This window comes from Balaenoptera acutorostrata, chromosome 11 (genome assembly GCF_949987535.1).
Source record: "Balaenoptera acutorostrata chromosome 11, mBalAcu1.1, whole genome shotgun sequence".
Classification (NCBI taxonomy): domain Eukaryota; kingdom Metazoa; phylum Chordata; class Mammalia; order Artiodactyla; family Balaenopteridae; genus Balaenoptera; species Balaenoptera acutorostrata.
In genome coordinates, this window is record NC_080074.1 from 59,365,923 (window position 1) to 59,378,427 (window position 12,505).

At 55.5% G+C, this 12,505-nt stretch overlaps 2 protein-coding genes across 4 annotated transcripts; one reads left to right on the forward strand and one right to left on the reverse strand.

Annotated features, from left to right (window-relative positions):
• The first annotated feature begins 203 nt into the window (after window positions 1-203).
• LOC103001013 (25-hydroxyvitamin D-1 alpha hydroxylase, mitochondrial) lies at window positions 204-4,916 on the forward strand. Of its 3 annotated transcripts, XM_007179696.3 has the most exons (9): window positions 204-525; window positions 1,145-1,335; window positions 1,838-2,040; window positions 2,122-2,322; window positions 2,402-2,574; window positions 2,782-2,954; window positions 3,160-3,238; window positions 3,515-3,712; window positions 4,041-4,916. In XM_007179696.3, the coding sequence occupies exons 1-9, from the start codon at window positions 331-333 to the stop codon at window positions 4,152-4,154; spliced, it is 1,527 nt and encodes a 508-aa protein (XP_007179758.2). In that variant the 5' UTR covers window positions 204-330; the 3' UTR covers window positions 4,155-4,916. The 3 variants fall into 3 exon arrangements, 2 of the variants coding, with proteins under 2 accessions (XP_007179758.2, XP_007179759.2); XR_009009774.1 differs by lacking the exon at window positions 3,160-3,238 and having other exon boundaries at window positions 4,041-4,168; XM_007179697.3 differs by lacking the exons at window positions 3,515-3,712; window positions 4,041-4,916 and adding an exon at window positions 3,360-3,482.
• A 2,287-nt stretch (window positions 4,917-7,203) lies between these two features.
• MARCHF9 (membrane associated ring-CH-type finger 9) lies at window positions 7,204-11,842 on the reverse strand. Its single transcript, XM_007179813.3, has 4 exons — window positions 11,321-11,842; window positions 10,094-10,249; window positions 9,276-9,468; window positions 7,204-9,020 (listed from the first exon to the last, which is right to left on the reverse strand). The coding sequence occupies exons 1-4, from the start codon at window positions 11,675-11,677 to the stop codon at window positions 8,686-8,688; spliced, it is 1,041 nt and encodes a 346-aa protein (XP_007179875.2). The 5' UTR covers window positions 11,678-11,842; the 3' UTR covers window positions 7,204-8,685.
• Between the last annotated feature and the right edge of the window lie 663 nt (window positions 11,843-12,505).

The window sequence follows — 12,505 nt, forward strand, 5'->3', positions numbered from 1 at the left end:
ACCCAGTCTGTATCTTGGTCACCTAAGCCTCACCAAATAGCCTTTCCGAGGAAGAGATCTTTAGGCTGCTGGACTAGGGCACCAGCCCAGAAGGAGAAGCCTCCCCTCCCAAGAGGGTCATTGCAGCATGAGATCCAAGGGAGCCTCTGTGGCAGCTCCGGCCCCGCCTACTGTTCCTGGGTGCTAATCCCCAGCGCAGACCACTCCTGAGAGGGGATTGGCTGAGGAGCTTGAAGAGGGGGCGTTGCCACTATCGCGCCCAAGAGTTAAATAGGGGCTGGGGCAAGATGCTCCGGAGAAGCACGCTTTCGCGGGTTCCCCAGCCAGACCATGACCCAGACCCTCAAGCTCGCTTCCAGAGTGTTCCATCGCGTCCGCTGCCCTCCTGAGCTGGGCGCCTCACTGGGCTCCAGAGGCTCGGACTCAGCGCCCCGGGGCTTGGCGGACATCCCAGGCCCCTCCACGCCCGGCTTCCTTGCTGAACTTTTCTGCAAGGGGGGACTGTCACGGCTACACGAGCTTCAGGTAGAGGGAACCGTTCTCGGGACTGGAAGCTGGGGAGGTTGGCTTTAACAACACCCTAGTGCAGAACTTAGGAGGGAGGGCCAGTGAGAACAGATACCCATGAATTATGGAAAAGACAAGTTGGGACTGGGGTCGGTGGTTCGCCATGGACGGAGTCTGTCCCAACACCAGCAGAGGAGTGCTTTCAGAAAGCGCCTTCTCGCCATGCAGAATTCTGGAGACTCGGTAGATCCAGGACAAGTGCGCGGGAGGCACGTTTGGCTTAAAGTTAGTGCGCTCCTGTACATTCAGTGGAGGCTCGTCCTGAGATGGACAGTCCACGTGAGGAACCTTTAGGGGTTTCTCCGCCCAGGTGACCAAAGAGAGGTCCTGAATGTCAGCTTTGCACCAAGTCCCCCCTCCCCGCCCCCCCCTCCCCCGCTTTGTCAATCACACTCAAACTTCCTAGGGATGGGAAGTGAGGGAAAGAGGAGGAGGGGTTTGCAGCATCAGAGCCTTACACTGCTTGGGAGCAGAAGCTCCCTCTTTCAAACCCCAAACAACGCCCTTGGCGTTGGCACGAGCCGAGGTGGCAGTTGCCGGCCCGGGTCTCCAGTGTCCGCTGCTCCTGTTCTCCCAGGTGCAGGGCGCCGCGCGCTTTGGGCCGGTGTGGTTGGCCAGCTTCGGGACGGTGCGCACTGTGTACGTGGCGACCCCTACACTCGTCGAGCAGCTGCTACGACAGGAGGGACCCCGGCCCGAACGCTGCAGCTTCTCACCCTGGGCGGAGCACCGTCGCCGCCGCCAGCGGGCTTGCGGACTGCTCACCGCGTGAGTCCTCTGGCCCCAAAGCCCCGACGCCCAGCTGCGTTCCTCTTTTGTGGCCGGTCTGGAGGCAGTCTGGGGATGTGGAGGGAGGTCGGTCGTTTCCCCGAACCTTCTGGCAAATCGAGGTTTCCACCCCAGTCTGTTTCGCCCAAGCTCAGGTAGAGCCCGGCTCTCGCCTCCCTTTCCGCTCTTTTTCTTTTGAAGCCAGAATCCTGGGAACTCACGGAAGGGGCTGAGGCACCAGGATCTAGATGTAAAGTAAGATTCTGTGACTCAGCTTACCCAGGAACCCAGGCCCCTCCGGGGCAGGAAATGAGTAACGAGGAGGGGGGATGGAAAGCGGGTGCAGGCAGGGGCAGGTTTCTGTACCCCCAAGGGAACAGACGCAATCCCTCTCCTGGCCACCCCAGCCCAACACACTCCTTCTCCAGCGCAACCAGCCCCGTCGGGCCGCCTCTACACACCACCATCTGCCCTGATGCGCCCCTTCTCCACACCCCCGCAGGGAAGGCGAAGAATGGCAGAGGCTCCGCAGCCTCCTGGCCCCGCTCCTCCTCCGGCCTCAAGCGGCCGCCCGCTATGCCGGGACCCTGCACGACGTGGTCGGTGACCTTGTGCGGCGACTGCGGCGCCAGCGGGGACTGGGCGCTGGGCCGCCCGCCCTGGTTCGAGACGTGGCAGGAGAGTTTTACAAGTTTGGACTAGAAGGTGAGTCCCTAGACAGGGGCAAGTGTAGGAGGCACCTGGTCCGGGTCTCCCGGTGCCCTGACAGCGCCCCCTCCCGGCCAGGCATCGCTGCGGTGCTGCTGGGTTCCCGCCTCGGCTGCCTGGAGGCCGAAGTGCCACCAGACACGGAGACCTTCATCCGCGCGGTGAGATCGGTGTTTGTGTCCACACTGTTGACCATGGCGATGCCCAGTTGGCTGCACCGCCTCGTGCCCGGACCCTGGGGCCGCCTCTGCCGAGACTGGGACCAGATGTTTGCATTTGGTAAGGCAAATGAAGTCGGAGTGGGGGAGCACAGAGGTGTTCAGCGGTAGTGAGGCGTCCCTGTCCCCTGTGCCCGCAGCCCAGCAGCACGTGGAGCGGCGAGAGGCCGAGGTAGCCATGAGGAGCCAGGGAAAGTCTGAGGAGGACACGGGATTTGGGGCGCACCTGACCTACTTCCTGTTCCGGGAAGAGTTGCCTGCCCCGTCCATCCTAGGGAATGTGACGGAGCTGCTACTGGCTGGAGTGGACACGGTGAGGTTCTCCCTCCGTGTTGGGAGTCCCACTTCCGCAGCTTAACCTCCTCAATCTCAGGGGCCATTTTCCTGCTGCAGGGGATCCATTATGGTCCTCTAGGCCAGTTTGGCTTAGCACCTCCTGGGTTCCTGACTGCCTCATATTCTGCCCCTTATGCTGGGTCCCCACTCTCAACCCCTCTGACGCTCTCACCTGTCCCCTCAGGTGTCCAACACGCTCTCCTGGGCTCTGTATGAACTCTCCCGGCACCCCGAAGTCCAGACGGCACTCCGTTCTGAGATCACAGCTGCCTTGGGCCCCGGCTCCAGTGCCCACCCCTCAGCCACTGCTCTGTCGCAGGTGCCCCTGCTGAAGGCTGTGATCAGGGAAGTGTTAAGGTGAGGGGGCAGAAGAGGAGAGCTAGAGAAAATGCTGGGGAAGGGCTGGGGAAGCAGCTAGCGGACGGGAGCAGGGAGAGAGATCAGAGGAAAATGGTACTTTACGCCTGGCCAAGAATGGGTTTGGAAGTTGGGGGGGGCATGAGAGGGAGGCTACAGCCCCCAGCTTCATCTTGTTGTCTCCCTTTTGTGCCCTGCAATCCAGACTGTACCCTGTGGTACCTGGAAATTCCCGTGTCCCAGACAAAGACATTTGTGTGGGTGACTATATTATCCCCAAAAATGTGAGTAGAGCCTATGGGCCCCTTTTGCTAAGCCATCCCTCACTACCTTGGGACTGTTCCTGTTCTCAGATACTCCCAATAAGCCCTTCAAACCCTCTCCTTGGCCTCAATACCTCTCTAGGATATAATGGGGCAGTAGAGAAAAGTAGCCCCAGAAAACTTCCACATCGCAACCACCCAGAGCCTGCCTTCGTCCCAGTCCGTAGATCCTGTTCTCTACTTCCCTCCTGGCGTTCCTGGGCCCAAATTGACAAGTTTGTGTGCCTCCCTCACCAGACGCTGGTCACTCTGTGTCACTATGCCACTTCAAGGGATCCCGCCCAGTTCCCAGAGCCAAATTCTTTTCGTCCAGCTCGATGGCTAGGGGATGGTCCAGCCCCCCACCCATTTGCATCTCTCCCCTTTGGCTTTGGCAAGCGCAGCTGCATGGGGAGACGCCTGGCAGAGCTTGAGCTGCAAATGGCTTTGGCCCAGGTGAGTGATCTAGATCTTCTACCTTCCCTAGACCGGAGCTCTAAAGCCATGAGCCCTTCTCCTGATAGGCATAGGAAAATATATAAGACTTGGGAGACCTAATCCTCTGAAATATGTCAATCCCATCATAGGCCTGGAGGGTGAGCGAGGGTATTTGGACTATCTTTTTCCCTACCATAATCTCTTACCGTCATTAACTAAGACATCCCCTACCCGACACAGGTGCCATTCCAACACTGACCATCCTAACACTAATAATGCCCATTACCAATCAAGCCCACCGTTGTAGACCCCTCGCATAGTGATAGCCTTCCTCCTCCCTTTCCAGATCTTGATCCACTTTGAGGTGCAGCCTGAGCCAGGTGCTGCCCCAGTCAGACCCATGACCCGGACTGTCCTGGTACCTGAGAGAAGCATCAACCTACAGTTTGTGGACAGATAGTCCTGTGGAAGCACACTGTCACCATCACCGTTTCTCTCATCATAGGGGTTTATCAGGCATAAGACCAAGATATGTGTATTCCCCTGTGGCCTATCTGACCAAACGGGTTACAAAGACCATAGCAAAGTGCTTGAAGCAGCCCTGATCGAGGTGTGAAATATGCACTTGGCCTGACCCAGCAAGCCCTGAGAAAACCATGGTCCATTTGCCTGCTTAGCCCTTCTGGTCAAATCATATGCATCCTTCAAGGGCCAACTCTGATTTTAACTAATAATGCTGGATGGCCTGAGGAAGAATTTGACCACTGGCCTTTTGGGGCTTCACAGTATTCACTCTTGCTGCTGGCTAAGCACTTATCATGGCATGAGCTAAGTAACTGTGCATCTGGTCTGCACCTGGTTGATCCTCTCTCCTTGCATGTGAGCTCTTTGAGAGGAAGGATGAGGTCTTATTCTGTCTTTAAACACCCTGCCAGGGCCTATCCCTGACTGGGTGACACCATATCGATTCTCAGATTGTATTTGGACAATGTGGCAGAAGGGATAAGCAGCTTACCAGGCTCTGTCTACCCTGCTCCTTCCTCATTTTGCCCCTAGGAAGGTGAGTCTATCCTCACCTGGTGTATGATTTTTAAAAAACTCTCCTTGGCTCTCTGGTCACTATTAGGTTTGGCTTGTCCCACCACTTAGGTCACAGGCAGAGATATCTTTGGACCTGTCCCTGCCCAACCCTTCCTTTTATATATTGAAGTTTTTAAATATTCAGTTTTTAAATTAAAAAAATTTTTCAATGTTCCATCCTTGACTTTTGACTGACTTATTTTCCACTCTCACTTCCTATAAGACCTGGAGGCAAGACCATCACACAAACCCTCCACTTTGGTTTCTCAGGTCCTGGGAGTGACCACATAACAGGACCTAGGTGGGAGGTCTAGACACCTGGGAGAATGGTTTGCATCACAAACCCAGACACATTTCTTTTTTCTTTTTTTTTAATTAATGAAGATACTTTTAATAATTACGGCCATCACAGATAGAGGCAGTGATTTAAATTACAGAACTGTGGTCTAAGTAATTTAGCAATTTTCTTTAATTTTTTATTTTCTTAACTTAATCTTAAAGACAAACCACAGAACTTACTATTCACTTGTGATTCTACATTTAATTATCTCCAAAATATAGAGAAGATCATTGAGGACAAGATTTTATAAAAATTTGGGGGACAGGTACATAAAGAGGACTAATTATTAAATTATTCTTTATGTTTGGTCAGTTTTGCCAGACACATTTCTATCTGTAGTGGGAACAGCCAAGTCTGGCTCCCTGTAAGAGATCAAGGGGGTGGTGGTGAAAAGTAGCTTCAAGGGCTAGGCTGTTAAAAGGGTGGATAGGGACTTGCCGAGATGGCCAGAGACGGCTGACTCTTTGGTAGAAGAGTGCTTTTGGAACCTGAAGTGCCAGGACCAAAGGACACCCTAGCACGGACACTCTGTCTTGCCTGGAGAAGGTGCTCCAAGGCAATTTCCTTCAGAGAAAGACAGGGATACAGACAGAGAAGTGAAGTCAGACAGACAGGATGAAAGCCAAGTGTGGAGGTGGCCAGAAGCCCTAGGGCACCAAGGCAAGAGAAGAGGGGTGGGCAGCAGGAGCCCCTGTTTCCCTGAGTCAGCATTCTCTGGCCCCCCAGTGGCTGGGCTCCGTTCTCCCCTTGTAATGTATATAGATTAGCTTCCATCCAAATACATCTCTCAGCACATTCCCTGCAGCTCCTTCTGTAGCCTAGCTTACCCTCCCCATGTCAGGACTTGTTCCCCTTCCTCCTGCTCCCCTCCATTCCAATTAGCAGATGGAGACAAACATTTCACTTCACACTTCCCCCTCCTCTCACCACCTCAGCCCCTGCCCTAGACATGGCTCCCTGACTGCAGAAACTCTGTCAGCCACTGGCCTTCTGGGAGCTATCTATTTATGTAAGACCTACAGAGGGGCAGTGTATACCCAAGGCCCTGTGCAGAGACCAAGGTTTGTGTGCTCTTATTGCCCCTCCTCTCAGCTCCTTCTCTACTGGGTTCTCAGTCTCCACCCCCATTCCCTATCACTAAGCTCAACTTGAACCTAAGTGACCTGATTTTTAGCAGTTTTGAGCTTGGAAGGGAAGTAACGCCCAGCTTCCTCTCAGACCCTTTCCTCTGGAATCACTGGGGAAGATTTTGCACACCCACACTCCTCATGGGAAAATAGGATGGCTCACTTGAGGAGGGCAGCAGTTCTTATGACCCCTCTCCTGGACAAGAATCTCTTAAAGGTGGAATAAGGGAAAGAAAGAGGACCCTACAGATCGCTGGTCCCAACTTTCATACCAAGACCTCCAATGGTCCTGAAGGGGAGGGGAACATACTGTCTCACCGGGCCTCGTTTTAGGACGCAGGGTGGAAACAGGGGCGGTGTGTTTGTGTGTAAGCGTGCCTGTGCTCTTGGGTATGTCTGAGCCTCCATGTGCGGCCATTGTGGGGGACAGCCCAGGCTTGGCACAAGCCTCATCTGTGTCATAGCTACCTAAGCCCTGTCTGCCAGGATAAGAACTAAGAGTCACTTGGATTTACTGTCTCCCTTTTGGTCTCCACCAGCTATTCTGTGAAAGGCAAATCAGTGAAGTCTGGCCCTTCTGTCTCCCCAGGTGGGGAATGTGGAAGGTTATCTCTCTGGGAAACGATTTCCCACTGGAAAAATGGGAGGCTCAGCCTCAGTCCTCTCTCCACTTTGATCCCCTCCAAGTTTGGAGGTGATGCACTTCAACACTTCCAGGTAACTCAAACCCAAGTACAGCTTTGGTTCCTATATTCCCAGGCGAGTCTGGGTGCCAGCACCGCGGACAGCGACCAAGACCCCCTTTGGAGTGGGATGGGGAAGACCATTTCCTGGGCAAGGATATGTGACCTTTAATAGAGAAGCACTGTCCCCAAAACATTTCCAGGGAGAAGGCAGAGCAGAATCTTCCCTGAGAGAAGGACCAATAATAGGAAAGGCCTCTGGATCTGACTTAAGCAATGTTATGAAGTAATTATTTTAATTGCTGATGAATAGTTCACGTAAAAGACAACATCATTCATATAATACACAGCCCCAAGGCCTCAAGAGAAAGGGACCAGGCTTTAGGCTGACATTTAACCAGTCCGTCCCAAACCTCTTCTTTATAAACAACAGCCCTCTATGCTGCTGGCTCCAAGCACAAGATCTTCCAGTTAATATCACTAGCTGGGGCACAGCAGGATCAGACCTGTGACCCTGAATTGCCATAGCAGTAGCTTAAACTGGGGTTGGAGACTCATAACTCTGAGAAATTCTGTCTGTCTCACTCCAAACGAGTCCAAATTCACTTCATACCACTTCTCTGGGTGAGCACATTACCTGGTAGGGATTAATAGAACCCACAAGATCCCCAGAACTAGAAGGATTGCTCCAGGCTTCCCCATTCCCCAATGTTTAGGGAGCTGGAGGAGCTCTCATTCTTGCAAATAACCACTATCCTTCACATGCGCAGTGTCTATTTCCCCTCATATTTTCCATATCTATTATAACACTTAACACAAATTTCCAAGGCTCTGTGCAACTCCAGATGAAAAACATTTTGGAATTTGTTAACCAGCTATTGTTTGAAATAAATGGACCATCAACTAGTCTAGAGATCTTTTTATGCCATCACTGATTTTCTTTGCAATGGCATTCAACCTATCCCTCATTTATCCTCAATCCAACCCTATGAGGTAGACAGGAAAACCACGTGGAGAGATTTTTTTCTAAATCACACAACACGCAGGTGTCAGGTCCACCCCTTAGATACTTCTGAGCACTGCCACCTAGCAGCCAATGTGAATTATTCACCACCAAGTGGGAGTTACACCTCCAACTCAGAATCCACTGCTGCATTTGGGATTTGCAGCCTCTGCAGAGAAACCTGCCCACACCTCCCAACCCTCCAGAAAAGCCCCAGATGAGAAAGGAGTCTCCACATGCATATAAATGATTCTTTATGCCCTCCCCCCATGCAATGGGGGGAGGAGCAGGGGGAAGTACCCCCACCCTCATGCAGGGAATGGGAGGTCAATGTATACTAGTCTTATTGCCAGCTGCCCTGTGGCCATGGGGTGGGGATTGGGGGGGTCTACAGCCCCTTTCTTCTGGCATTGGTCCCCCTTTACCAAGTCACCATAGTGGAGCTGGGGGGCTGGAGGCCCTAGGAGCTGAGGTAAGGACGGTTCTCTAGGGAAGAAAAGATGCTCTCCCCACCTGCCCACTGGCTGCCGCAAGATGAGTGTGAGGAGCTGTCAGTGGGGGCTGGAATGTCATCCAGGCATCTCTACCCAGTGGGCAGTAGAGGCCAGACAATGTCTCCAGCTTGAGGCTGCCCACAGAGATCCTCAGTGGTGGGGCAGTGTGCCCCAAACACCTTGTCCAGGTGGTACCTCCAGCAGCCATGACAGCTTATCTCTGGCTGATGCACTGATTCAAGATCCCCACTCCTGGAGTTTAGTTCAGACTGTGGTGACCCTCATGACAACCTCGCGGCCAGAATGGGAACTGGAACGGGGATCTGGTGGCCGCAGCTGTCCAAGTAGATGCAGGATTGTGTAACCACAGCGCTGAGGCAAGAGCGTCCGCATGCGCTGGGCGGCCAGGGGGCGGCTGGTGGCCCCAGTCGGGGGGCCCGTCCGTGAGGTCCTGGGGCCCGGCTTCCCTGCCGTCCCTCCCCCTGCATCTCCTCCTATGTCCTTGGTCTTGTCGTAATTCAGGACCTTCCACTGCTGGTTTACTGCCTGCCAGCGCTTGAAGATACGGTAGACAGAGGAGCCTTCATGGACGATGAGGCCTGAGCAAGAGGATAAGAAATCCAGGGTGAACTGCTGCCCAGACCTAGGCCAGAGGTACTTAAGCAAGCATTTCTCCAGGGGGAGGAGATAGGGTTTGCAAATGGCCTGGAGAAGCAGGGAAGGGAGATAGCTCTAAAGGCCCCCAATGGTAGAAAATGTGGCCATGAAACTGAGGGAATGGGCAGGGAAAATTAAGTGTGTGAGTTGGAGGAAGATGCTGAGCAGGTGAGAGAGAGAGAGAGAGGTATCCTCACCTATGCAGACGACATCCATGAAGCCGTACATGCCGTAGCAGATCTGAAAGAGCAGATCTTGCCGTTGCCACTTGGCTGAAGGGCTGAGTGAGGACCAGATGAGCCAGGAGATGCTGGCGACAAGGAAGAGTGAGCCCAGAACTATGGCTGCAATCTGGACCTTCTCAATGACCGTCAGGGAGATGGCCTGCCACTGTGTGGGAGAAAAGGCTCCAAAAAGTCACAGAAAGAGACAGAGGACCAGATTAGGGTGGCCCTGAATAGGAGGATGCACCAGGAGCCTTCCCGAAACCCTTCAGGCAGGATTAACAATCTGCTTCTCTGTGCCTTGATCACATCTAGAATGTGGCATCTCTCACATTGTTTGAGATCATTTTCTGTCTTATTTTAGAAAGGCATGATCAGGCAGATGCTCTGAAGCCAGACCATCTAGGTTTGAATTCCAAATCCTTAGTCCATTACTTACTGGCTAAGTAACATAACTATTAGGATTATTATGAAGATTAAAACAGTTAATACACACCAAGAACTTGATACATAGAAAACTCTACATATTTGCTACCAGCAGTAGCAGCAGCACTACCATCTTTTCCTCTTTTGTTGTCCCAGGGCCTGGAACACAGGTGGCGCCCAATAAATGTCTTTGTGAGTAAATGCAGGAAGGGAGGATTTACAGACAGACGCTAAATTATGGCAATGGTAAGGAGGGTGACTTTGAAAACAAGAGTAAATGCTTAAATAGGCTCCCTGGAGGGTCCCTGATTCTAATTGCTGAAAGGCCCTTGCCCCAGTCTCAGAGTGCTCCCCTTGCACCTCACCTGCAAGGGATTCTTGGTGCTGATCGCCAGGACCTGGTACTTGAAGTAGCAGAGCTCACAGCTCCAGGAGCCCCGCTCGCTGATCCAGCGGATGAGGCAGGGCTGGTGCGTGCAGCGCACGGAGCCGTCGCAGCGGCAGGGGCTCAGGAGCTCCCCCTGGAGGAAGAGTGAGGAGGGTTCCTGTCAGCTATCGCCACCCGACCCCAGTCCTCTCCACTACAGGAGAGGAAAACCTCCTCTCCAGGTCAGTCAGTCTCCCACCTTAAAAAAAATAAAAAATAAAAAAATAAATCAGGCTTTTCACCCAAAACAGGGCAAGAAGCTAAGGCTGCAGCCTAAAAGAAAAAAATTAGAGCTCAAGGTAAACTTCCCTGGCCCAATAGAAGAGACATGGAAAGGGACTGGGGGGCCGGGGGAGGGTTGGCCGGTGAATATTGGGTCTTTTCTGTTTCCAGAGTTTGAGGAGGGTGCTCTTTAAGGGTTCCCAAATGGAAGGCTGCCAGTTAGGATCTGGAGAGACAGGAAGGGAGGGTCAGAGCTTCTGAGCCATGCCTTCCTAACCCACTCCCCATCACTGTAAAGTATTTCACAGATGTGGTGCAGACTGGGATAGGTTACAGTCCTCAGTTTCCACGTATCAAAAAGGGGGAAATCCTAAGGGTGTGAGTGGAGGGTGTTCCCCTTTAATCAAAGAGCAATTTCTCACGACATAGAGACATCCCCCCCCCATACTATCCCGGGACAACTTTGTCCATAACATTTAAATAGAGGATATTCTTTGGAATGAGAAGGAAAGTTGTGGAATGGTAAGTGAAGAAAAGTGCCCCACGTAGAGAACTACTGAGGAAGGTAAGGGCACCGGCTGGGCCCCTCCCTTCAAGAAGCATTCTCCTCTCTGCCTACCTCCCAGAGGATAGGCCCTCTCGGCCTACAGAGACCCTGGGGTGAGAGAAGTGGGCGAGAAAGGGTGTCTCGGTTAAGGGGAGAGAGAGATTTTGAGCCCTCCCAGGAGAAAGCCCCACCCCTTCCTGGGGACCCCTGATCCCCCTCCACGCCATATCTGCGCTCCCGGAGTCTCCAGCCAAGCCCCCCAACCTCACTCCACTTCCACCCCGGGCGCTGGGTCCCGCCCAGCTTCCTCAGGCCCCGCCCCCTGTTCCCGGTCTCCCCGGGCGCCCCAGGTGCGCGCCCCACCCCTCCCCGCCCCGCCGGATGACCGGGCCTTACCTGCTCCGGGCCCTGGAAGCAGATTCGGCACTGGGGGGTTCGGAGCCCGCTGTCCAGGCTGCTGCTGAGCGACAGGGCGTCCAGCGCGCCCGGGGGCGGCGGCGGCGGCGCGGGCGGCGGCGGGGGTCCGGCCCGCGGCTCCTTGTCGCCGGCCAGGCCCCGGGCCCTCGGCTGGGACCCGTAGTACTCCTCTTCGTCTCCGTCGCCGTCCCGGGTCGAGCAGCCGGCGAAGGGCGCCCAGCCGCAGCCGCCTCCCCCGCCCCCCCGGGGCTGCGGCTCGGCCCGGGGCCGCCCCCCGCCCGTCAGCACCAGCAGCTTCAGCTCGTTCAGGAACATGCGGAGCCGAGACTTGAGCATCGTCCGGGCGCCGGGGGGCGGGGGGCGGCGTGCAAGGGGGGCTCTCGGGCGGCTGGGGGAAGGGAGAGGACAAGGCCGGGAAGGGGGCGCGCGCTGGAGAGCCGAGCCCGGCTGGGGTCTTCGGGGCCTGCGAGAGCCGTTCACTGCTGCCACAGCCGGGGTTGCGGGGCTTGCGGGGCCGAGAGGGCTGGCGGCCCGGGGGCGGTGGGGCGGGCAGCCATGGCCGGGGCAGTGGGCGGGGAGGGGGGCTCAGGGTGTCGCGCCCCGCGGGTCCGGGTCCGGGGCGGGCCGGGCTCCCGGGGTTACGCGCCCCGGTCCTCCTGCGGCGGGGCCGCCCCCCATCGCCGTCCTCCTGGCCCCAGTCCCGCTCCGGCTCGCGGCTCCGGCTCGGCCCGTGCGCTCGGCGGTGGCAAATGGCGGCTCCTTCCGGCGGCGGCGGCGGCGGCGGCGGCGGAGACCCCCCCGGAGCGGCGGGCGGGCGGGGCGGGAGCCGGGGAGCCGGTGAGGGATGGAGGGAGGGGCGGGGCGGGGAAGGGGAGAGGAGGAGAAGTGGCCGCGGCTGCGCATCCCCGCCCTGCCCGGCACAAGCAGGTGTCCCCAGAGGCGGGGGCGAGTGTGCGAGCCCGGGGGAGGGTGGAGGGAGGGGAGTGGCCAAGGAAAGGGGGTGTGCGCACGGGTAGAATAGGTGTGTGAATGGGGGTGTGTGTGTTGGGGGGGTGAGCGGGTGAGGATGGAAGGTGAGTGGTCAAAGACGCAGGTGCACCAGGGAGGGAGAGGCTTGTGCAAAATGGGAGTGTGCAAAGAAAGCAAGCTATGCAACTGTCCGAG

Bases quoted from the DNA above. Each gene is read 5' to 3' on its own strand.
- LOC103001013 (XM_007179696.3), top strand. From the start codon at position 331: ATGACCCAGACCCTCAAGCTCGCTTCCAGAGTGTTCCATCGCGTCCGC. The intron at 1,336-1,837 runs GTGAGTCCTCTG...ACACCCCCGCAG, and splicing joins GCTTGCGGACTGCTCACCGC to GGAAGGCGAAGAATGGCAGA. The intron at 2,575-2,781 runs GTGAGGTTCTCC...CTGTCCCCTCAG, and splicing joins TACTGGCTGGAGTGGACACG to GTGTCCAACACGCTCTCCTG.
- MARCHF9 (XM_007179813.3), bottom strand. From the start codon at position 11,677: ATGCTCAAGTCTCGGCTCCGCATGTTCCTGAACGAGCTGAAGCTGCTG. The intron at 9,469-10,093 runs GTGAGGTGCAAG...TCTCCCACACAG, and splicing joins GCACCAAGAATCCCTTGCAG to TGGCAGGCCATCTCCCTGAC. The intron at 9,021-9,275 runs GTGAGGATACCT...CCTCTTGCTCAG, and splicing joins CATGGATGTCGTCTGCATAG to GCCTCATCGTCCATGAAGGC.